At 49.8% G+C, this 23,091-nt stretch overlaps 1 protein-coding gene across 1 annotated transcript in view; it reads left to right on the top strand.

The window, feature by feature from the left end:
• LOC138852070 (tyrosine-protein phosphatase Lar-like) overlaps positions 1-18,267 on the top strand; it is a 26,177-nt gene extending 7,910 nt beyond the window's left edge. The window contains exon 4 of the mRNA XM_070081685.1: positions 18,125-18,267. Coding sequence (XP_069937786.1) covers positions 18,125-18,252 — 128 coding nt within the window. The 3' untranslated portion in view covers positions 18,253-18,267. The remainder of the gene's footprint in view (positions 1-18,124) is intronic.
• Positions 18,268-23,091: the final 4,824 nt, after the last annotated feature.

Genomic DNA, 23,091 nt, shown 5'->3' on the forward strand with positions numbered 1-23,091 from the left:
TGCCCCTGGTCTGCGTGGGTTGTGTCTGCTGGGTTGGTGCCCCTGGTCTGGTGGGTTGTGTCTGCTGGGTTGGTGCCCCTGGTCTGCGTGGGTTGTGTCTGCTGGGTTGGTGCCCCTGGTCTGCGTGGGTTTATATCAGTGGTCCACTGGAAGACTTGGTTTATATCAGTGGTCCACTGGAAGACTTGGTTTATATCAGTGGTCCACTGGAAGACTTGGTTTATATCAGTGGTACACTGGAAGACTTGGTTTATATCAGTGGTACACTGGAAGACTTGGTTTATATCAGTGGTCCACTGGAAGACTTGGTTTATATCAGTGGTACACTGGAAGACTTGGTTTATATCAGTGGTCCACTGGAAGACTTGGTTTATATCAGTGGTACACTGGAAGACTTGGTTTATATCAGTGGTCCACTGGAAGACTTGGTTTATATCAGTGGTCCACTGGAAGACTTGGTTTATATCAGTGGTACACTGGAAGACTTGGTTTATATCAGTGGTCCACTGGAAGACTTGGTTTATATCAGTGGTCCACTGGAAGACTTGGTTTATATCAGTGGTACACTGGAAGACTTGGTTTATATCAGTGGTCCACTGGAAGACTTGGTTTATATCAGTGGTCCACTGGAAGACTTGGTTTATATCAGTTGTACACTGGAAGACTTGGTTTATATCAGTGGTCCACTGGAAGACTTGGTTTATATCAGTGGTCCACTGGAAGACTTGGTTTATATCAGTGGTACACTGGAAGACTTGGTTTATATCAGTGGTCCACTGGAAGACTTGGTTTATATCAGTGGTCCACTGGAAGACTTGGTTTATATCAGTGGTCCACTGGAAGACTTGGTTTATATCAGTGGTCCACTGGAAGACTTGGTTTATATCAGGGGTCCACTGGAAGACTTGGTTTATATCAGTGGTCCACTGGAAGACTTGGTTTATATCAGTGGTACACTGGAAGACTTGGTTTATATCAGTGGTCCACTGGAAGACTTGGTTTATATCAGTGGTACACTGGAAGACTTGGTTTATATCAGTGGTCCACTGGAAGACTTGGTTTATATCAGTGGTACACTGGAAGACTTGGTTTATATCAGTGGTACACTGGAAGACTTGGTTTATATCAGTGGTACACTGGAAGACTTGGTTTATATCAGTGGTACACTGGAAGACTTGGTTTATATCAGTGGTACACTGGAAGACTTGGTTTATATCAGTGGTACACTGGAAGACTTGGTTTATATCAGTGGTCCACTGGAAGACTTGGTTTATATCAGTGGTCCACTGGAAGACTTGGTTTATATCAGTGGTACACTGGAAGACTTGGTTTATATCAGTGGTACACTGGAAGACTTGGTTTATATCAGTGATCCACTGGAAGACTTGGTTTATATCAGTGGTTCACAGTAAAACTTGGTTTATATCAGTGGTCCACTGGAAGACTTGGTTTATATCAGTGGTTCACAGTAAAACTTGGTTTATATCAGTGGTCCACTGGAAGACTTGGTTTATATCAGTGGTTCACAGTAAAACTTGGTTTATATCAGTGGTCCACTGGAAGACTTGGTTTATATCAGTGGTTCACAGTAAAACTTGGTTTATATCAGTGGTCCACTGGAAGACTTGGTTTATATCAGTGGTTCACAGTAAAACTTGGTTTATATCAGTGGTCCACTGGAAGACTTGGTTTATATCAGTGGTACACAGTAAAACTTGCTTTATATCAATGGTACACAGTAAAACTTGGTTTATATCAGTGGTACACAGTAAAACTTGGTTTATACCAGTGGTACACAGTAAAACTTGGTTTATATCAGTGGTACACAGTAAAACTTGGTTTATATCAGTGGTACACAGTAAAACTTGGTTTATACCAGTTTTTCACAGTAAAACTTGGTTTACGTCAGTGGAGGTTTATACTGTCATCAGTGGATAACATACAGATGCTAGTGTTGTCAGCAAAGAGTGATACAGTGCTGTGGTTTGTGTCCCTGTCTGTGTCAGATGTGAGGATGAGGAACAGAAGTGGGGCGAGTACTGTGCCTTGAGGAACAGAAGTGGGGCGAGTACTGTGCCTTGAGGAACAGAAGTGGGGCGAGTACTGTGCCTTGAGGAACAGAAGTGGGGCGAGTACTGTGCCTTGAGGAACAGAAGTGGGGCGAGTACTGTGCCTTGAGGAACAGAAGTGGGGCGAGTACTGTGCCTTGAGGAACAGAAGTGGGGCGAGTACTGTGCCTTGAGGAACAGAAGTGGGGCGAGTACTGTGCCTTGAGGAACAGAAGTGGGGCGAGTACTGTGCCTTGAGGAACAGAAGTGGGGCGAGTACTGTGCCTTGAGGAACAGAAGTGGGGCGAGTACTGTGCCTTGAGAAACAGAAGTGGGGCGAGTACTGTGCCTTGAGGAACAGAAGTGGGGCGAGTACTGTGCCTTGAACAGAAGTGGGGCGAGTACTGTGCCTTGAGGAACAGAAGTGGGGCGAGTACTGTGCCTTGAGAAACAGAAGTGAGGCGAGTACTGTGCCTTGAGGAACAGAAGTGGGGCGAGTACTGTGCCTTGAGGAACAGAAGTGGGGCGAGTACTGTGCCTTGAGAAACAGAAGTGGGGCGAGTACCGTGCGTTGAGGAACAGAAGTGGGGCGAGTACTGTGCCTTGAGAAACAGAAGTGGGGCGAGTACTGTGCCTTGAGAAACAGAAGTGGAGCAAGTACTGTGCTTTAAGGAACAGAAGTGGGGCGAGTACTGTGCGTTGAAGAACAGAAGTGGGGCGAGTACTGTGCCTTGAGAAACAGAAGTGGGGCGAGTACTGTGCCTTGAGGAACAGAAGTGGGGCGAGTACTGTGCCTTGAGGAACAGAAGTGGGGCGAGTACTGTGCCTTGAGAAACAGAAGTGGGGCGAGTACTGTGCCTTGAGAAACAGAAGTGGGGCGAGTACTGTGCCTTGAGGAACAGAAGTGGGGCGAGTACTGTGCCTTGAGAAACAGAAGTGGGGCGAGTACTGTGCCTTGAGAAACAGAAGTGGGGCGAGTACTGTGCCTTGAGAAACAGAAGTGGGGCGAGTACTGTGCCTTGAGGAACAGAAGTCGGGCGAGTTCTGTACCTTGAGAAAGAGAACTCGAACGAGTTCTGTGCCTTGAGAAAGAGAACTTGGGCGAGTTCTGTGCCTTGAGAAAGAGAACTTGGGCGAGTTCTGTACCTTGAGTAACAGAAGTGGGGCGAGTACTGTGCCTTGAGAAACAGAAGTGGGGCGAGTACTGTGCCTTGAGAAACAGAAGTGGAGCGAGTACTGTGCCTTGAGAAACAGAAGTGGAGCGAGTACTGTGCCTTGAGGAACAGAAGTGGGGCGAGTACTGTGCCTTGAGGAACAGAAGTGGGGCGAGTACTGTGCCTTGAGAAACAGAAGTGGAGCGAGTACTGTGCCTTGAGAAACAGAAGTGGAGCGAGTACTGTGCCTTGAGGAACAGAAGTGGGGCGAGTACTGTGCCTTGAGAAACAGAAAAGGTACTGGTCCAGTAGTTGTGAGAGGCAGGAGTGACCATCCAAGACCATGTTGTACTGGTCCAGTAGTTGTGAGAGGCAGGAGTGACTATCCAAGACCATGTTGTACTGGTCCAGTAGCTGTGAGAGGCAGGAGTGACCATCCAAGACCATGTTGTACTGGTCCAGTAGTTGTGAGAGGCAGGAGTGACCATCCAAGACCATGTTGTACTGGTCCAGTAGTTGTGAGAGGCAGGAGTGACCATCCAAGACCATGTTGTACTGGTCCAGTAGTTGTGAGAGGCAGGAGTGACCATCCAAGACCATGTTGTACTGGTCCAGTAGTTGTGAGAGGCAGGAGTGACCATCCAAGACCATGTTGTACTGGTCCAGTAGTTGTGAGAGGCAGGAGTGACCATCCAAGACCATGTTGTACTGGTCCAGTAGTTGTGAGAGGCAGGAGTGACCATCCAAGACCATGTTGTACTGGTCCAGTAGTTGTGAGAGGCAGGAGTGACCATCCAAGACCATGTTGTACTGGTCCAGTAGTTGTGAGAGGCAGGAGTGACCATCCAAGACCATGTTGTACTGGTCCAGTAGTTGTGAGAGGCAGGAGCGACCATCCAAGACCATGTTGTACTGGTACAGTAGTTGTGAGAGGCAGGAGTGACCATCCAAGACCATGTTGTACTGGTCCAGTAGTTGTGAGAGGCAGGAGTGACCATCCAAGACCATGTTGTACTGGTCCAGTAGTTGTGAGAGGTAGGAGTGACCATCCAAGACCATGTTGTACTGGTCCAGTAGTTGTGAGAGGCAGGAGTGACCATCCAAGACCATGTTGTACTGGTCCAGTAGTTGTGAGAGGCAGGAGTGACCATCCAAGACCATGTTGTACTGGTCCAGTAGTTGTGAGAGGCAGGAACGACCATCCAAGACCATGTTGTACTGGTCCAGTAGTTGTGAGACTGGTCCAGTAGTTGTGAGAGGCAGGAACGACCATCCAAGACCATGTTGTACTGGTCCAGTAGTTGTGAACGACCATCCAAGACCATGTTGTACTGGCCCAGTAGTTGTGAGAGGCAGGAGTGACCATCCAAGACCATGTTGTACTGGTCCAGTAGTTGTGAGAGGCAGGAGTGACCATCCAAGACCATGTTGTACTGGTCCAGTAGTTGTGAGAGGCAGGAGTGACCATCCAAGACCATGTTGTACTGGTCCAGTAGTTGTGAGAGGTAGGAGTGACCATCCAAGACCATGTTGTACTGGTCCAGTAGTTGTGAGAGGCAGGAGTGACCATCCAAGACCATGTTGTACTGGTCCAGTAGTTGTGAGAGGCAGGAGTGACCATCCAAGACCATGTTGTACTGGTCCAGTAGTTGTGAGAGGCAGGAACGACCATCCAAGACCATGTTGTACTGGTCCAGTAGTTGTGAGAGGCAGGAACGACCATCCAAGACCATGTTGTACTGGCCCAGTAGTTGTGAGAGGCAGGAGTGACCATCCAAGACCATGTTGTACTGGTCCAGTAGTTGTGAGAGGCAGGAGTGACCATCCAAGACCATGTTGTACTGGTCCAGTAGTTGTGAGAGGCAGGAGTGACCATCCAAGACCATGTTGTACTGGCCCAGTAGTTGTGAGAGGCAGGAGTGACCATCCAAGACCATGTTGTACTGGTCCAGTAGTTGTGAGAGGCAGGAGTGACCATCCAAGACCATGTTGTACTGGTCCAGTAGTTGTGAGAGGCAGGAGTGACCATCCAAGACCATGTTGTACTGGTCCAGTAGTTGTGAGAGGCAGGAGTGACCATCCAAGACCATGTTGTACTGGTCCAGTAGTTGTGAGAGGCAGGAACGACCATCCAAGACCATGTTGTACTGGTCCAGTAGTTGTGAGAGGCAGGAACGACCATCCAAGACCATGTTGTACTGGCCCAGTAGTTGTGAGAGGCAGGAGTGACCATCCAAGACCATGTTGTACTGGTCCAGTAGTTGTGAGAGGCAGGAGTGACCATCCAAGACCATGTTGTACTGGTCCAGTAGTTGTGAGAGGCAGGAGTGACCATCCAAGACCATGTTGTACTGGCCCAGTAGTTGTGAGAGGCAGGAGTGACCTGTTGTAAACCCATGTTGACCTGGGTTATACAGTTGTTGTGACTCCACTTGTTTAACAATCTTGCTTCTTAAAACTCACTCAGAGATGTTGATAATATGGGACGTCAGTGTTGTCAGTCTATAGTGTTACGCTATTGTTTTACTGCCACCTTTGTGGAGTGGGACTATGTCAGTGATTTTTATCTGTCACCACCCCTTCCCTCCTGTTACCACCCCTTCCCTCCTGTCACCACTCCTCCCTCCCTCCCAAATCCTCTGAAAAATGGCCGTCATAATTACTCCATTACCCGAGTATTTTCAATAGAAACACGCACCCTGGGCCTTTTAAACGATATTAATCCACTGTTATCAAAGGGTAAATGCGACCTGCATTTAATTTTTCGTGTTTCTGCGAGAAAAAAACATTTAAAAATGGCTGTAAGAAGAGGCGACGCTAATAAGGGCTGGTGATTGGCTTAGGTAATTATGTTTGATGTAAAAGGCTTTTGTTTTTTTTATAATGTGGAATGGTAAGGTAATTAAAAACGTGAGAGAGAGGTAATTTATGTGGGTATGTTAGGGAGTTATTTGACCGTTGACGGGATTAGTAGTGTGTTGTGCTGGTTCTGACGGTAGGGATTGGTCGCGTGTTGTGCTGGTTCAGACGGTAGGGATTGGTAGTGTGTGCTGGTTCTGACGGTAGGGATTGGTAGTGTGTGCTGGTTCTGACGGTAGGGATTGGTAGTGTGTTGTGCTGGTTCAGACGGTAGGGATTGGTAGTGTGTTGTGCTGGTTCTGACGGTAGGGATTAGTAGTGTGTTGTGCTGGTTCAGACGGTAGGGATTAGTAGTGTGTTGTGCTGGTTCAGACGGTAGGGATTGGTAGTGTGTTGTGCTGGTTCAGACGGTAGGGATTGGTAGTGTATTGTGCTGGTTCTGACGGTAGGGATTAGTAGTGTGTTGTGCTGGTTCTGACGGTAGGGATTGGTAGTGTGTTGTGCTGGTTCTGACGGTAGGGATTGGTAGTGTGTTGTGCTGGTTCTGACGGTAGGGATTGGTAGTGTGATGTGCTGGTTCTGACGGTAGGGATTGGTAGTGTGTTGTGCTGGTTCTGACGGTAGGGATTGGTAGTGTGTTGTGCTGGTTCTGACGGTAGAGATTGGTAGTGTGTTGTGCTGGTTCTGACGGTAGGGATTGGTAGTGTGTTGTGCTGGTTCTGACGGTAGAGATTGGTAGTGTGTTGTGCTGGTTCTGACGGTAGGGATTGGTAGTGTGTTGTGCTGGTTCTGACGGTAGGGATTGGTAGTGTGATGTGCTGGTTCTGACGGTAGAGATTGGTAGTGTGTTGTGCTGGTTCTGACGGTAGGGATTGGTAGTGTGATGTGCTGGTTCTGACGGTAGGGATTGGTAGTGTGTTGTGCTGGTTCTGACGGTAGGGATTGGTAGTGTGTTGTGCTGGTTCTGACGGTAGGGATTGGTAGTGTGTTGTGCTGGTTCTGACAGTAGGGATTGGTAGTGTGTTGTGCTGGTTCTGACGGTAGGGATTGGTAGTGTGTGCTGGTTCTGACGGTAGGGATTGGTAGTGTGTGCTGGTTCTGACGGTAGGGATTGGTAGTGTGTTGTGCTGGTTCTGACGGTAGGGATTGGTAGTGTGTTGTGCTGGTTCTGACGGTAGGGATTGGTAGTGTGTTGTGCTGGTTCTGACGGTAGGGATTGGTAGTGTGTTGTGCTGGTTCAGACGGTAGGGATTGGTAGTGTGATGTGCTGGTTCTGACGGTAGGGATTGGTAGTGTGTTGTGTTGGTTCTGACGGTAGGGATTGGTAGTGTGTGCTGGTTCTGACGGTAGGGATTGGTAGTGTGTTGTGCTGGGTCTGACGGTAGGGATTAGTAGTGTGTTGTGCTGGTTCTGACGGTAGGGATTGGTAGTGTGTTGTGCTGGTTCTGACGGTAGAGATTGGTAGTGTGATGTGCTGGGTCTGACGGTAGGGATTGGTAGTGTGTTGTGCTGGTTCTGACGGTAGGGATTGGTAGTGTGTTGTGCTGGTTCTGACGGTAGGGATTGGTAGTGTGTTGTGCTGGTTCTGACGGTAGGGATTGGTAGTGTGTTGTGCTGGTTCTGACGGTAGGGATTGGTAGTGTGTTGTGCTGGTTCAGACGGTAGGGATTGGTAGTGTGTTGTGCTGGTTCAGACGGTAGGGATTGGTAGTGTGTTGTGCTGGTTCAGACGGTAGGGATTGGTAGTGTGTTGTGCTGGTTCAGACGGTAGGGATTGGTAGTGTGTTGTGCTGGTTCTGACGGTAGGGATTAGTAGTGTGTTGTGCTGGTTCTGACGGTAGGGATTGGTAGTGTGTTGTGCTGGTTCTGACGGTAGGGATTGGTAGTGTGTTGTGCTGGTTCTGACGGTAGAGATTGGTAGTGTGTTGTGTTGGTTCTGACGGTAGGGATTGGTAGTGTGTGCTGGTTCTGACGGTAGGGATTGGTAGTGTGTTGTGCTGGTTCTGACGGTAGGGATTGGTAGTGTGTTGTGTTGGTTCTGACGGTAGGGATTGGTAGTGTGTTGTGCTGGTTCTGACGGTAGGGATTGGTAGTGTGTTGTGTTGGTTCTGACGGTAGGGATTGGTAGTGTGTTGTGCTGGTTCTGACGGTAGGGATTGGTAGTGTGTTGTGCTGGTTCTGACGGTAGGGATTGGTAGTGTGTTGTGTTGGTTCTGACGGTAGGGATTGGTAGTGTGTTGTGCTGGTTCTGACGGTAGAGATTGGTAGTGTGTTGTGCTGGTTCTGACGGTAGGGATTGGTAGTGTGTTGTGTTGGTTCTGACGGTAGGGATTGGTAGTGTGTTGTGCTGGTTCTGACGGTAGGGATTGGTAGTGTGTTGTGCTGGTTCTGACGGTAGGGATTGGTAGTGTGTTGTGCTGGTTCTGACGGTAGGGATTAGTAGTGTGTTGTGCTGGTTCTGACGGTAGGGATTGGTAGTGTGTTGTGCTGGTTCTGACGGTAGGGATTGGTAGTGTGTTGTGCTGGTTCTGACGGTAGGGATTGGTAGTGTGTTGTGCTGGTTCTGACGGTAGGGATTGGTAGTGTGTTGTGCTGGTTCTGACGGTAGAGATTGGTAGTGTGTTGTGCTGGTTCTGACGGTAGGGATTGGTAGTGTGTTGTGCTGGTTCTGACGGTAGGGATTGGTAGTGTGTTGTGCTGGTTCTGACGGTAGGGATTGGTAGTGTGTTGTGCTGGTTCTGACGGTAGGGATTGGTAGTGTGTTGTGCTGGTTCTGACGGTAGAGATTGGTAGTGTGTTGTGCTGGTTCTGACGGTAGGGATTGGTAGTGTGTTGTGTTGGTTCTGACGGTAGGGATTGGTAGTGTGTTGTGCTGGTTCTGACGGTAGAGATTGGTAGTGTGTTGTGCTGGTTCTGACGGTAGAGATTGGTAGTGTGTTGTGCTGGTTCTGACGGTAGAGATTGGTAGTGTGTTGTGCTGGTTCTGACGGTAGGGATTGGTAGTGTGTTGTGCTGGTTCTGACGGTAGGGATTGGTAGTGTGTTGTGCTGGTTCTGACGGTAGGGATTGGTAGTGTGTTGTGCTGGTTCTGACGGTAGAGATTGGTAGTGTGTTGTGCTGGTTCTGACGGTAGGGATTGGTAGTGTGTTGTGTTGGTTCTGACGGTAGGGATTGGTAGTGTGTTGTGCTGGTTCTGACGGTAGAGATTGGTAGTGTGTTGTGCTGGTTCTGACGGTAGAGATTGGTAGTGTGTTGTGCTGGTTCTGACGGTAGGGATTGGTAGTGTGTTGTGCTGGTTCTGACGGTAGAGATTGGTAGTGTGTTGTGCTGGTTCTGACGGTAGGGATTGGTAGTGTGTTGTGCTGGTTCTGACGGTAGGGATTGGTAGTGTGTTGTGCTGGTTCTGACGGTAGGGATTGGTAGTGTGTTGTGCTGGTTCTGACGGTAGGGATTGGTAGTGTGTTGTGCTGGTTCTGACGGGGATTGGTAGTGTGTTGTGCTGGTTCTGACGGTAGAGATTGGTAGTGTGTTGTGCTGGTTCTGACGGTAGAGATTGGTAGTGTGTTGTGCTGGTTCTGACGGTAGGGATTGGTAGTGTGTTGTGCTGGTTCTGACGGTAGGGATTGGTAGTGTGTTGTGCTGGTTCTGACGGTAGGGATTGGTAGTGTGTTGTGCTGGTTCTGACGGTAGGGATTGGTAGTGTGTTGTGCTGGTTCTGACGGTAGGGATTGGTAGTGTGTTGTGCTGGTTCAGACATAGACAAGGATGTCAGCCACAGCACCGTGTCTTCCTTTGCAGATGACACCCGAATCTGCATGACAGTGTCTTCCATTGCAGACACTGCAAGGCTCCAGGTAGACATTGCAGACACTGCAAGGCTCCAGGTAGACATTGCAGACACTACAAGGCTCCAGGCAGACATTGCAGACACTGCTAGGCTCCAGGCAGACATTGTAGACACTACAAGGCTCCAGGCAGACATTGCAGACACTGCAAGGCTCCAGGCAGACATTGCAGACACTGCTAGGCTCCAGGCAGACATTGTAGACACTACAAGGCTCCAGGCAGACATTGCAGACACTGCAAGGCTCCAGGCAGACATTGCAGACACTGCAAGGCTCCAGACAGACATTGCAGACACTGCAAGGCTCCAGGCAGACATTGCAGACACTGCAAGGCTCCAGGCAGACATTGCAGACACTGCTAGGCTCCAGGCAGACATTGTAGACACTACAAGGCTCCAGGCAGACATTGCAGACACTGCAAGGCTCCAGGCAGACATTGCAGACACTACAAGGCTCCAGGCAGACATTGCAGACACTGCAAGGCTCCAGGCAGACATTGCAGACACTACAAGGCTCCAGGCAGACATTGCAGACACTGCAAGGCTCCAGGCAGACATTGCAGACACTGCAAGGCTCCAGGCAGACATTGCAGACACTGCAAGGCTCCAGGCAGACATTGCAGACACTGCTAGGCTCCAGGCAGACATTGTAGACACTACAAGGCTCCAGGCAGACATTGCAGACACTGCTAGGCTCCAGGCAGACATTGTAGACACTACAAGGCTCCAGGCAGACATTGTAGACACTGCAAGGCTCCAGGCAGACATTGCAGACACTGCTAGGCTCCAGGCAGACATTGTAGACACTACAAGGCTCCAGGCAGACATTGCAGACACTGCAAGGCTCCAGGCAGACATTGCAGACACTGCTAGGCTCCAGGCAGACATTGTAGACACTACAAGGCTCCAGGCAGACATTGCAGACACTGCAAGGCTCCAGGCAGACATTGCAGACACTACAAGGCTCCAGGCAGACATTGCAGACACTGCAAGGCTACAGGCAGACATTGCAGACACTACAAGGCTCCAGGCAGACATTGCAGACACTGCTAGGCTCCAGGCAGACATTGTAGACACTACAAGGCTCCAGGCAGACATTGTAGACACTGCAAGGCTCCAGGCAGACATTGCAGACACTGCTAGGCTCCAGGCAGACATTGTAGACACTACAATGCTCCAGGCAGACATTGCAGACACTGCAAGGCTCCAGGCAGACATTGCAGACACTGCTAGGCTCCAGGCAGACATTGTAGACACTACAAGGCTCCAGGCAGACATTGCAGACACTGCAAGGCTCCAGGCAGACATTGCAGACACTACAAGGCTCCAGGCAGACATTGCAGACACTGCAAGGCTACAGGCAGACATTGCAGACACTGCAAGGCTCCAGGCAGACATTGCAGACACTGCAAGGCTCCAGGCAGACATTGCAGACACTGCAAGGCTCCAGGCAGACATTGCAGACACTGCAAGGCTCCAGGCAGACATTGCAGACACTGCAAGGCTCCAGGCAGACATTGTAGACACTACAAGGCTCCAGGCAGACATTGCAGACACTGCAAGGCTCCAGGCAGACATTGCACACACTGCTAGGCTCCAGGCAGACATTGTAGACACTACAAGGCTCCAGGCAGACATTGTAGACACTGCAAGGCTCCAGGCAGACATTGCAGACACTGCTAGGCTCCAGGCAGACATTGTAGACACTACAAGGCTCCAGGCAGACATTGCAGACACTGCAAGGCTCCAGGCAGACATTGCAGACACTGCTAGGCTCCAGGCAGACATTGTAGACACTACAAGGCTCCAGGCAGACATTACAGACACTGCTAGGCTCCAGGCAGACATTGTAGACACTACAAGGCTCCAGGCAGACATTGCAGACACTGCTAGGCTCCAGGCAGACATTGTAGACACTACAAGGCTCCAGGCAGACATTGCAGACACTGCAAGGCTCCAGGCAGACATTGCAGACACTGCTAGGCTCCAGGCAGACATTGTAGACACTACAAGGCTCCAGGCAGACATTGCAGACACTGCTAGGCTCCAGGCAGACATTGCAGACACTACAAGGCTCCAGGCAGACATTGCAGACACTGCAAGGCTCCAGGCAGACATTGCAGACACTGCAAGGCTCCAGGCAGACATTGCAGACACTGCAAGGCTCCAGGCAGACATTGCAGACACTGCAAAGCTCCAGGCAGACATTGCAGACACTGCAAGGCTCCAGGCAGACATTGCAGACACTGCAAGGCTCCGGGCAGACATTGCAGACACTGCAAGGCTCCAGGCAGACATTGCAGACACTGCAAGGCTCCAGGCAGACATTGCAGACACTGCAAGGCTCCAGGCAGACATTGCAGATACTGCAAGGCTCCAGGCAGACATTGCAGACACTGCAAGGCTCCAGGCAGACATTGCAGACACTGCAAGGCTCCAGGCAGACATTGCAGACACTGCTAGGCTCCAAGCAGACATTGCAGATACTGCAAGGCTCCAGGCAGACATTGCAGACACTGCAAGGCTCCAGGCAGACATTGCAGACACTGCAAGGCTCCAGGCAGACATTGCAGACACTGCAAGGCTCCGGGCAGACATTGCAGACACTGCAAGGCTCCAGGCAGACATTGCAGACACTGCAAGGCTCCAGGCAGACATTGCAGACACTGCAAGGCTCCAGGCAGACATTGCAGATACTGCAAGGCTCCAGGCAGACATTGCAGACACTGCAAGGCTCCAGGCAGACATTGCAGACACTGCAAGGCTCCAGGCAGACATTGCAGACACTGCAAGGCTCCAGGCAGACATTGCAGACACTGCAAGGCTCCAGGCAGACATTGCAGACACTGCAAGGCTCCAGGCAGACATTGCAGATACTGCAAGGCTCCAGGCAGACATTGCAGACACTGCAAGGCTCCAGGCAGACATTGCAGACACTGCAAGGCTCCAGGCAGACATTGCAGACACTGCAAGGCTCCAGGCAGACATTGTAGACACTGCAAGGCTCCAGACAGACATTGCAGACACTGCAAGGCTCCAGGCAGACATTGCAGACACTGCAAGGCTCCAGGCAGACATTGCAGACACTGCAAGGCTCCAGGCAGACATTGCAGACACTGCAAGGCTCCTGGCAGACATTGCAGATACTGCAAGGCTCCAGGCAGACATTGCAGATACTGCAAGGCTCCAGGCAGACATTGCAGACACTGCAAGGCTCCAGGCAGACATTGCAGACACTGCAAGGCTCCAGGCAGACATTGCAGACACTGCAAGGCTCCAGGCAGACATTGCAGACACTGCAAGGCTCCAGGCAGACATTGCAGACACTGCAAGGCTCCAGGCAGACATTGCAGATACTGCAAGGCTCCAGGCAGACATTGCAGACACTGCAAGGCTCCAGGCAGACATTGCAGACACTGCAAGGCTCCAGGCAGACATTGCAGACACTGCAAGGCTCCAGGCAGACATTGTAGACACTGCAAGGCTCCAGACAGACATTGCAGACACTGCAAGGCTCCAGGCAGACATTGCAGACACTGCAAGGCTCCAGGCAGACATTGCAGACACTGCAAGGCTCCAGGCAGACATTGCAGACACTGCAAGGCTCCTGGCAGACATTGCAGATACTGCAAGGCTCCAGGCAGACATTGCAGACACTGCAAGGCTCCAGGCAGACATTGTAGACACTGCAAGGCTCCAGACAGACATTGCAGACACTGCAAGGCTCCAGGCAGACATTGCAGACACTGCAAGGCTCCAGGCAGACATTGCAGACACTGCAAGGCTCCAGACAGACATTGCAGACACTGCAAGGCTCCAGGCAGACATTGCAGACACTGCAAGGCTCCAGGCAGACATTGCAGACACTGCAAGGCTCCAGGCAGACATTGCAGACACTGCAATCCTCCAGGCAGACATTGCAGACACTGCAAAGCTCCAGGCAGACATTGCAGACACTGCAAGGCTCCTGGCAGACATTGCAGATACTGCAAGGCTCCAGGCAGACATTGCAGACACTACAAGGCTCCAGGCGGACATTGCAGACACTGCTAGGCTCCAGGCAGACATTGTAGACACTACAAGGCTCCAGGCAGACATTGTAGACACTACAAATCTCCAGGCAGACATTGTAGACACTACAAGGCTCCATGCAGACATTGCAGACACTACAAGGCTCCAGGCAGACATTGCAGACACTACAAGGCTCCAGGCAGACATTGCAGACACTGCAAGGCTCCAGGCAGACATTGCAGACACTACAAGGCTCCAGGCAGACATTGCAGACACTGCAAGGCTCCAGGCAGACATTGCAGACACTACAAGGCTCCAGGCAGACATTGCAGACACTGCAAGGCTCCAGGCAGACATTGCAGACACTACAAGGCTCCAGGCAGACATTGCAGACACTGCAAGGCTACAGGCAGACATTGCAGACACTGCAAGGCTCCAGGCAGACATTGCAGACACTGCAAGGCTCCAGGCAGACATTGCAGACACTGCAAGGCTCCAGGCAGACATTGCAGACACTGCAAGGCTCCAGGCGGACATCAACCAAATCTTTCAGTGGGCTGCAGAAAACAATATGAAGTTCAACGATGAGAAATTTCAATTACTCAGATATGGTAAACACGAGGAAATTAAATCTTCATCAGAGTACAAAACAAATTCTGGCCACAAAATAGAGCGAAACACCAACGTCAAAGACCTGGGAGTGATCATGTCGGAGGATCTCACCTTCAAGGACCATAACATTGTATCAATCGCATCTGCTAGAAAAATGACAGGATGGATAATGAGAACCTTCAAAACTAGGGATGTCAAGCCCATGATGACACTCTTCAGGTCACTTGTTCTATCTAGGCTGGAATATTGCTGCACACTAACAGCACCTTTCAAGGCAGGTGAAATTGCTGACCTAGAAAATGTACAGAGAACTTTCACGGCACGCATAACGGAGATAAAACACCTCAATTACTGGGAGCGCTTGAGGTTCCTAAACCTGTATTCCCTGGAACGCAGGAGGGAGAGATACATGATTATATACACCTGGAAAATCCTAGAGGGACTAGTACCGAACTTGCACACGAAAATCACTCACTACGAAAGCAAAAGACTTGGCAGACGATGCACCATCCCCCCAATGAAAAGCAGGGGCGTCACTAGCACGTTAAGAGACCATACAATAAGTGTCAGGGGCCCGAGACTGTTCAACTGCCTCCCAGCATACATAAGGGGGATTACCAATAGACCCCTGACAGTCTTCAAGTTGGCACTGGACAAGCACCTGAAGTCGGTACCTGACCAGCCGGGCTGTGGCTCGTACGTTGGATTGCATGCAGCCAGCAGTAACAGCCTGGATGATCAGGCTCTGATCCACCAGGAGGCCTGGTCACAGACCGGGCTGCGGGGGAGTTGGCCCCTGGAACTCTCTCCAGGTAAACTCCAGGTAGCGTGTTGGCTTAGTGGGATTGGTAGCGTGTTTGGGCTGTTTTATGCACCAAGGATTGGTTAATCAGAGGGATTGGTTGCGTGTTGGAGAGAGACTCAGACATTAGGGATTAGCCAATCCACCAGGCTCCTAAATCCACGGATTACAAGGAATATAATCGTATCAGAGAATTGAGATTGGGTCTGGTGACCTCGCAAGCAACGCTCAGAGGTCACCGGATGCCGTGCACCTTCCTTAGGTGAATGTGACCTGACCTGACTAGGTTGGGACATTGACTTAAGCCGGTAGGAGACTTGGACCTGCCTCACATGGGCCAGTAGGCCTGATGCAGTGTTCCTGCTTTCTTTGGGGGAGCTGATAATTACGGTCAGTGAAGCAGTTGGCATGATATACCTTACCTTTGAAGAGTTTCGAGAGTATATCTACTCTCTGAGCCCGGCCATGGACCAGGCTCGTCTGGTGCTGTAGTCGATGTGCTGTAGATCGTCTTTATCGAACTGGACTACCACTGCCCTGTACCACATGTCACTGAGTGCTACCCTATACCACATGGCACCTACCTAACCGTGGACGGTGGCACCTACCTTACCGTGGACGGTGACACCTACCTTACCGTGGACGGTGACACCTACCTTACCGTGGACGGTGACACCTACCTTACCGTGGACGGTGGCACCTACCTTACCGTGGACGGTGACACCTACCTTACCGTGGACGGTGGCACCTACCTTACCGTGGACGGTGGCACCTACCTTACCGTGGACGGTGGCACCTACCTTACCGTGGACGGTGACACCTACCTTACCGTGGACGGTGGCACCTACCTTACCGTGGACGGTGACACCTACCTTACCGTGGACGGTGACACCTACCTTACCGTGGACGGTGGCACCTACCTTACCGTGGACGGTGACACCTACCTTACCGTGGACGGTGACACCTACCTTACCGTGGACGGTGGCACCTACCTTACCGTGGACGGTGGCACCTACCTTACCGTGGACGGTGACACCTACCTTACCGTGGACGGTGACACCTACCTTACCGTGGACGGTGACACCTACCTTACCGTGGACGGTGACACCTACCTTACCGTGGACGGTGGCACCTACCTTACCGTGGACGGTGGCACCTACCTTACCGTGGACGGTGGCACATACCTTACCGTGGACGGTGACACCTACCTTACCGTGGACGGTGGCACCTACCTTACCGTGGACGGTGGCACCTACCTTACCGTGGACGGTGACACCTACCTTACCGTGGACGGTGACACCTACCTTACCGTGGACGGTGGCACCTACCTTACCGTGGACGGTGACACCTACCTTACCGTGGACGGTGGCACCTACCTTACCGTGGACGGTGGCACCTACCTTACCGTGGACGGTGGCACCTACCTTACCGTGGACGGTGACACCTACCTTACCGTGGACGGTGACACCTACCTTACCGTGGACGGTGACACCTACCTTACCGTGGACGGTGGCACCTACCTTACCGTGGACGGTGACACCTACGCTACTCTGAGACACCTCTCTCCCTGCTTTGGTTGCTCCCTTGCAACATTGCACAGCTCCTGATGACGCACTGAGAGAAGTGAGAGTACTCGAGCTGGAGATTCCCTCCCCCCCGTGGGTTGTCCTACATAGTTAAGATCGCCTGTCTGCAATTATTTGCACACACACACACACACACACACACACAAAGAAGGCCGCAGACGGAGTACAGTCTAGGGGGTCAGAGACTACAAACCTCACTCAAGGAAAAAGATCTTGGGGTGAGTATAACACCAGGCACATCTCCTGAAGCGCACATCAACCAAATAACTGCTGCAGCATATGGGCGCCTAGCAAACCTCAGAACAGCATTCCGACATCTTAATAAGGAATCGTTCAGGACCCTGTACACCGTATACGTTAGGCCCATATTGGAGTATGCGGCACCAGTTTGGAACCCACACCTAGCCAAGCACGTAAAGAAACTAGAGAAAGTGCAAAGGTTTGCAACAAGACTAGTCCCAGAGCTAAGAGGTATGTCCTACGAGGAGAGGTTAAGGGAAATCAACCTGACGACACTGGAGGACAGGAGAGATAGGGGGGACATGATAACGACATACAAAATACTGAGGGGAATTGACAAGGTGGACAAAGACAGGATGTTCCAGAGTTTGGACACAGTAACAAGGGGACACAGTTGGAAGCTAAAGACACAGATGAATCACAGGGATGTTAGGAAGTATTTCTTCAGCCACAGAGTAGTCAGTAAGTGGAATAGTTTGGGAAGCGATGTAGTGGAGGCAGGATCCATACATAGCTTTAAGCAGAGGTATGATAAAGCTCACGGCTCAGGGAGAGTGACCTAGTAGCGATCAGTGAAGAGGCGGGGCCAGGAGCTCGGACTCGACCCCCGCAACCTCAACTAGGTAAGTACAACTAGGTGAGTACACACACACACACACACACACACACACACACACACACACACACACACACACACACACACACATACACACACACACATATACACACACACATACACATACACACACACACATATATATATATATATATATATATATATATATATATATATATATATATATATATAAACCTATTTTCGTGATGTATATGCCTATTTTCGTGATTATGCTTAGTGATGTCTATACCTATTTTCGTGATGTATATGCCTATTTTAGTGATGTATATACCTATTACAATTATGTATATACCTATTTTAGTGTTGCTGATTTGGTATATTTGTGTTGGCAGATCTGACTCCGTTCACTGAGTACGAATTCCATGTGTTGGCCGTGAATAAGATCGGTCGGGGACCACCTTCGGAACCTGCCATCGTGACCACTGGAGAAACAGGTGAGTCCTGGAAAACTCTTGTTTGATCTGCGGCCCGCTAGCATCAACAGGCTGCTTGATCGGGGCATCAGTGAGGTCTGGCCTGGCCTGGCCTGGCTTCGCGGTCGAGGGTAGGGTGTGACCTCTCGTAGGGGGTCACAGGTAAGTGTCAGGTGCATGGACACACACACATACACACACACACACACACACACACACACACACACACACACACACACACACACACACACACACACACACACACACACACACACACACATACACACACACACTATGCATGTATAATCTAACACAAAAATACCTGTAACATGTTAAATCATTATTAACATATTAAATTATTTTAATAATACAAACTAGAAATGTGTATAAATTAACAAAATTAACAGTATAATTATTGTGTGTGTGTGTGTGTGTGTGTGTGTGTGTGTGTGTGTGTGTGTGTGTGTGTGTTTACACTATGGATCCCTGGAGGTGTCAGCCTCCAGGTCACATGATAACCAGCAGCTGGAGCTTTTGGTCATCTGACCGAGGCCTTCCACTGGCTCACCCATCCACTCGTTTAATATTTGTTACGATTACAACGAGTTTAATTTGTTCCCAGGGATGAGTTGACCATCACAGTAGAACATAAGATGTGAAAAATGTAAGCGGCCTATATCCGTAGGCCTAGAGTATTTAAAATTAAGGCACAGTAATGTGAGTGGAAGAATACACAACCCGTACATAGAATGATCCTTGTTTCAACCGTTTATTACTGCTTGTGTTACTAGTTACTAGTTACAACGTGGTTGTAGACGTTTACTAGTCGAAAGTAGACAGGTATATGCACCGAGTTCCAGATTAATCTGTACAGTGTGATGTTGAGCTCTATCTTGTGTTATTAAGGTCCTACTTGACTACTGGAGTATTCTGTCTTGTGTTATTAAGGTCCTGCTTGATTACTGGAGTCGTGTTTCAGCTCTGTGACTGTTATATAGTCATAATTTTTAAAGGGATGGAGGGGTAAGCCGGTGGAAGGCCTCGGTCAGATGACCAAAAACTCCAGCTGCTGGTCATCATGTGACTGATATACCCTTGAAGAGTTTCGAGAGTTTATTTACTCTCTGAGCCCGGCCATGGGCCAGGCTCGTCTAGTTATTCCATTTCTCAACGTTTTTATATATGGGGCCCGTGTTTGTGAGTAACCGTTGTCAAAGGCATTTGTCGATGGACACTTTGATGTATGTGCTCAGCCTATATATAGTTGCAGGGGTCGAGTCACAGCTCCTGTGTGTGTATGTCTCATTCTTCCGAAATTATTATTGGAAATATTCCGCCGTAAATGGACGTAATTGTTAGAATAATGTGTAATATATAAGTGGAAGGCTGAGGTAGTGGAGGCAGGATCCATACATAGCTTTAAGAAGAGGTATGATAAAGCTTATGGAGCAGGGAGACGGTGGATCTAGTAGCGACCAGTGAAGAGGCGGGGCCAGGAGCTGTGACTTGACCCATGGAACCAAAATTAGGTGAGTACTCAGACGCAGACACCCCCCCCACACAACACACACACACACACACACACACACACACACACACACACAAATACACAACACACACACACACACACACACACACACACACACACACACACACACACACACACACACACACACACACACACACACACACACACACATACACAACACATACACAACACATACACAACACACACACACACACACACACACACACACACACACACACAAACACACACACACACACACACACACATCACACACACATCACACACATACACAACACATACACAACACATACACACACACACACACACACACACATACACACAAAACATACACACACACACACATACACACACACACACACACACACACAAACACACACACACACACACACACACACACACACACACACATACACACAAAACATACACACACACACACACACACATACACACACACACACACACACACACACACATACACACACACACACACACACACACACACACACACGTCTTGTAAGAGCACTGAATGCCTTAAAGAGCGTCAGTAATCCCATCTTGATCCTCTTGATCAACAAAACAGTTTTACCCTCCCAGTGTCCTGGCTTGTGTGTGTGTGTGTGTGTGTGTACTCACCTAGTTGAGGTTGCGGGGGTCGAGTCCGAGCTCCTGGCCCCGCCTCTTCACTGATCGCTACTAGGTCCCTCTCCCTGAGCCGTGAGCTTTATCATACCTCTGCTTAAAGCTATGTATGGATCCTGCCTCCACTACATCGCTTCCCAAACTATTCCACTTACTGACTACTCTGTGGCTGAAGAAATACTTCCTAACATCCCTGTGATTCATCTGTGTCTTCAGCTTCCAACTGTGTCCCCTTGTTACTGTGTCCAATCTCTGGAACATCCTGTCTTTGTCCACCTTGTCAATTCCTCTCAGTATTTTGTATGTCGTTATCATGTCCCCCCTATCTCTCCTGTCCTCCAGTGTCGTCAGGTTGATTTCCCTTAACCTCTCCTCGTAGGACATACCTCTTAGCTCTGGGACTAGTCTTGTTGCAAACCTTTGCACTTTCTCTAGTTTCTTTACGTGCTTGGCTAGGTGTGGGTTCCAAACTGGTGCCGCATACTCCAATATGGGCCTAACATACACGGTGTACAGGGTCCTGAACGATTCCTTATTAAGATGTCGGAATGCTGTTCTGAGGTTTGCTAGGCGCCCATATGCTGCAGCAGTTATTTGGTTGATGTGCGCTTCAGGAGATGTGCCTGGTGTTATACTCACCCCAAGATCTTTTTCCTTGAGTGAGGTTTGTAGTCTCTGACCCCCTAGGCTGTACTCCGTCTGCGGCCTTCTTTGCCCTTCCCCAATCTTCATGACTTTGCACTTGGTGGGATTGAACTCCAGGAGCCAATTGCTGGACCAGGTCTGCAGCCTGTCCAGATCCCTTTGTAGTTCTGCCTGGTCTTCGATCGAGTGTATTCTTCTCATCAACTTCACGTCATCTGCAAACAGGGACACCTCAGAGTCTATTCCTTCCGTCATGTCGTTCACAAATACCAGAAACAGCACTGGTCCTAGGACTGACCCCTGCGGGACCCCGCTGGTCACAGGTGCCCACCCTGACACCTCGCCACGTACCATGACTCGCTGCTGTCTTCCTGACAAGTATTCCCTGATCCATTGTAGTGCCTTCCCTGTTATCCCTGCTTGGTCCTCCAGTTTTTGCACCAATCTCTTGTGTGGAACTGTGTCAAACGCCTTCTTGCAGTCCAAGAAAAATGCAATCCACCCACCCCTCTCTCTCTTGTCTTACTGCTGTCACCATGTCATAGAACTCCAGTAGGTTTGTGACACAGGATTTCCCGTCCCTGAAACCATGCTGGCTGCTGTTGATGAGATCATTCCTTTCTAGGTGTTCCACCACTCTTCTCCTGATAATCTTCTCCATGATTTTGCATACTATACATGTCAGTGACACTGGTCTGTAGTTTAATGCTTCATGTCTGTCTCCTTTTTTAAAGATTGGAACTACATTTGCTGTCTTCCATGCCTCAGGCAATCTCCCTGTTTCGATAGATGTATTGAATATTGTTGTTAGGGGTACACATAGCGCCTCTGCTCCCTCTCTCAATACCCATGGGGAGATGTTATCTGGCCCCATTGCCTTTGAGGTATCTAGCTCACTCAGAAGCCTCTTCACTTCTTCCTCGGTTGTGTGCACTGTGTCCAGCACTTGGTGGTGTGCCCCACCTCTCCGTCTTTCTGGAGTCCCTTCTGTCTCCTCTGTGAACACTTCTTTGAATCTCTTGTTGAGTTCTTCACATACTTCACGGTCATTTCCTGTTGTCTCTCCTCCTTCCTTCCTTAGCCTGATTACCTGGTCCTTGACTGTTGTTTTCCTCCTGATGTGGCTGTACAACAGTTTCGGGTCAGATTTGGCTTTCGCTGCTATGTCATTTTCATATTGTCTTTGGGCCTCCCTTCTTATCTGTGCATATTCGTTTCTGGCTCTACGACTGTTCTCCTTATTCTCCTGGGTCCTTTGCCTTCTATATTTCTTCCATTCCCTAGCACACTTGGTTTTTGCCTCCCTGCACCTTTGGGTAAACCATGGGCTCATCCTGGCTTTTTCATTACTCCTGTTACCCTTGGGTACAAACCTCTCCTCAGCCTCCTTGCATTTTGTTGCTACATATTCCATCATCTCATTAACTGGCTTCCCTGCCAGTTCTCTGTCCCACTGAACCCCGTTCAGGTAGTTCCTCATTCCTGTGTATTCCCCTTTCTTGTAGTTTGGCTTCATTCGTCCTGGCCTTCCTGCTTCTCCCTCCACTTGTAGCTCTACTGTGTATTCGAAGCTTAAAACCACATGGTCACTGGCCCCAAGGGGTCTTTCATATGTGATGTCCTCGATATCTGCACTACTGAAGGTGAATACAAAGTCCAGCCTTGCTGGTTCATCCTCTCCTCTCTGTCTTGTAGTGTCCCTTACGTGTTGGTACATGAAGTTCTCCAGTACCACCTCCATCATCTTAGCCCTCCATGTATCTTGGCCCCCATGTGGGTCCAAGTTCTCCCAATCGATCTCCTTGTGGTTAAAGTCACCCATGATCAGGAGCTTTGCCCTGCATGCATGAGCTCTTCTGGCCACTCTAGCCAGTGTGTCAACCATCGCTCTATTGCTCTCGTCGTACTCTTGCCTTGGCCTCCTGCTGTTCTGTGGTGGGTTATACATCACTGCTATTACCACCTTGGGACCTCCAGAGTGAAGTGTGTGTGTGTGTGTGTGTGTGTGTGTGTGTGTGTGTGTGTAGGTGTGTGTGTGTGTAGGTGTGTGTGT

Source organism: Cherax quadricarinatus, unplaced genomic scaffold, assembly GCF_038502225.1.
Source record: "Cherax quadricarinatus isolate ZL_2023a unplaced genomic scaffold, ASM3850222v1 Contig3689, whole genome shotgun sequence".
NCBI lineage: Eukaryota > Metazoa > Arthropoda > Malacostraca > Decapoda > Parastacidae > Cherax > Cherax quadricarinatus.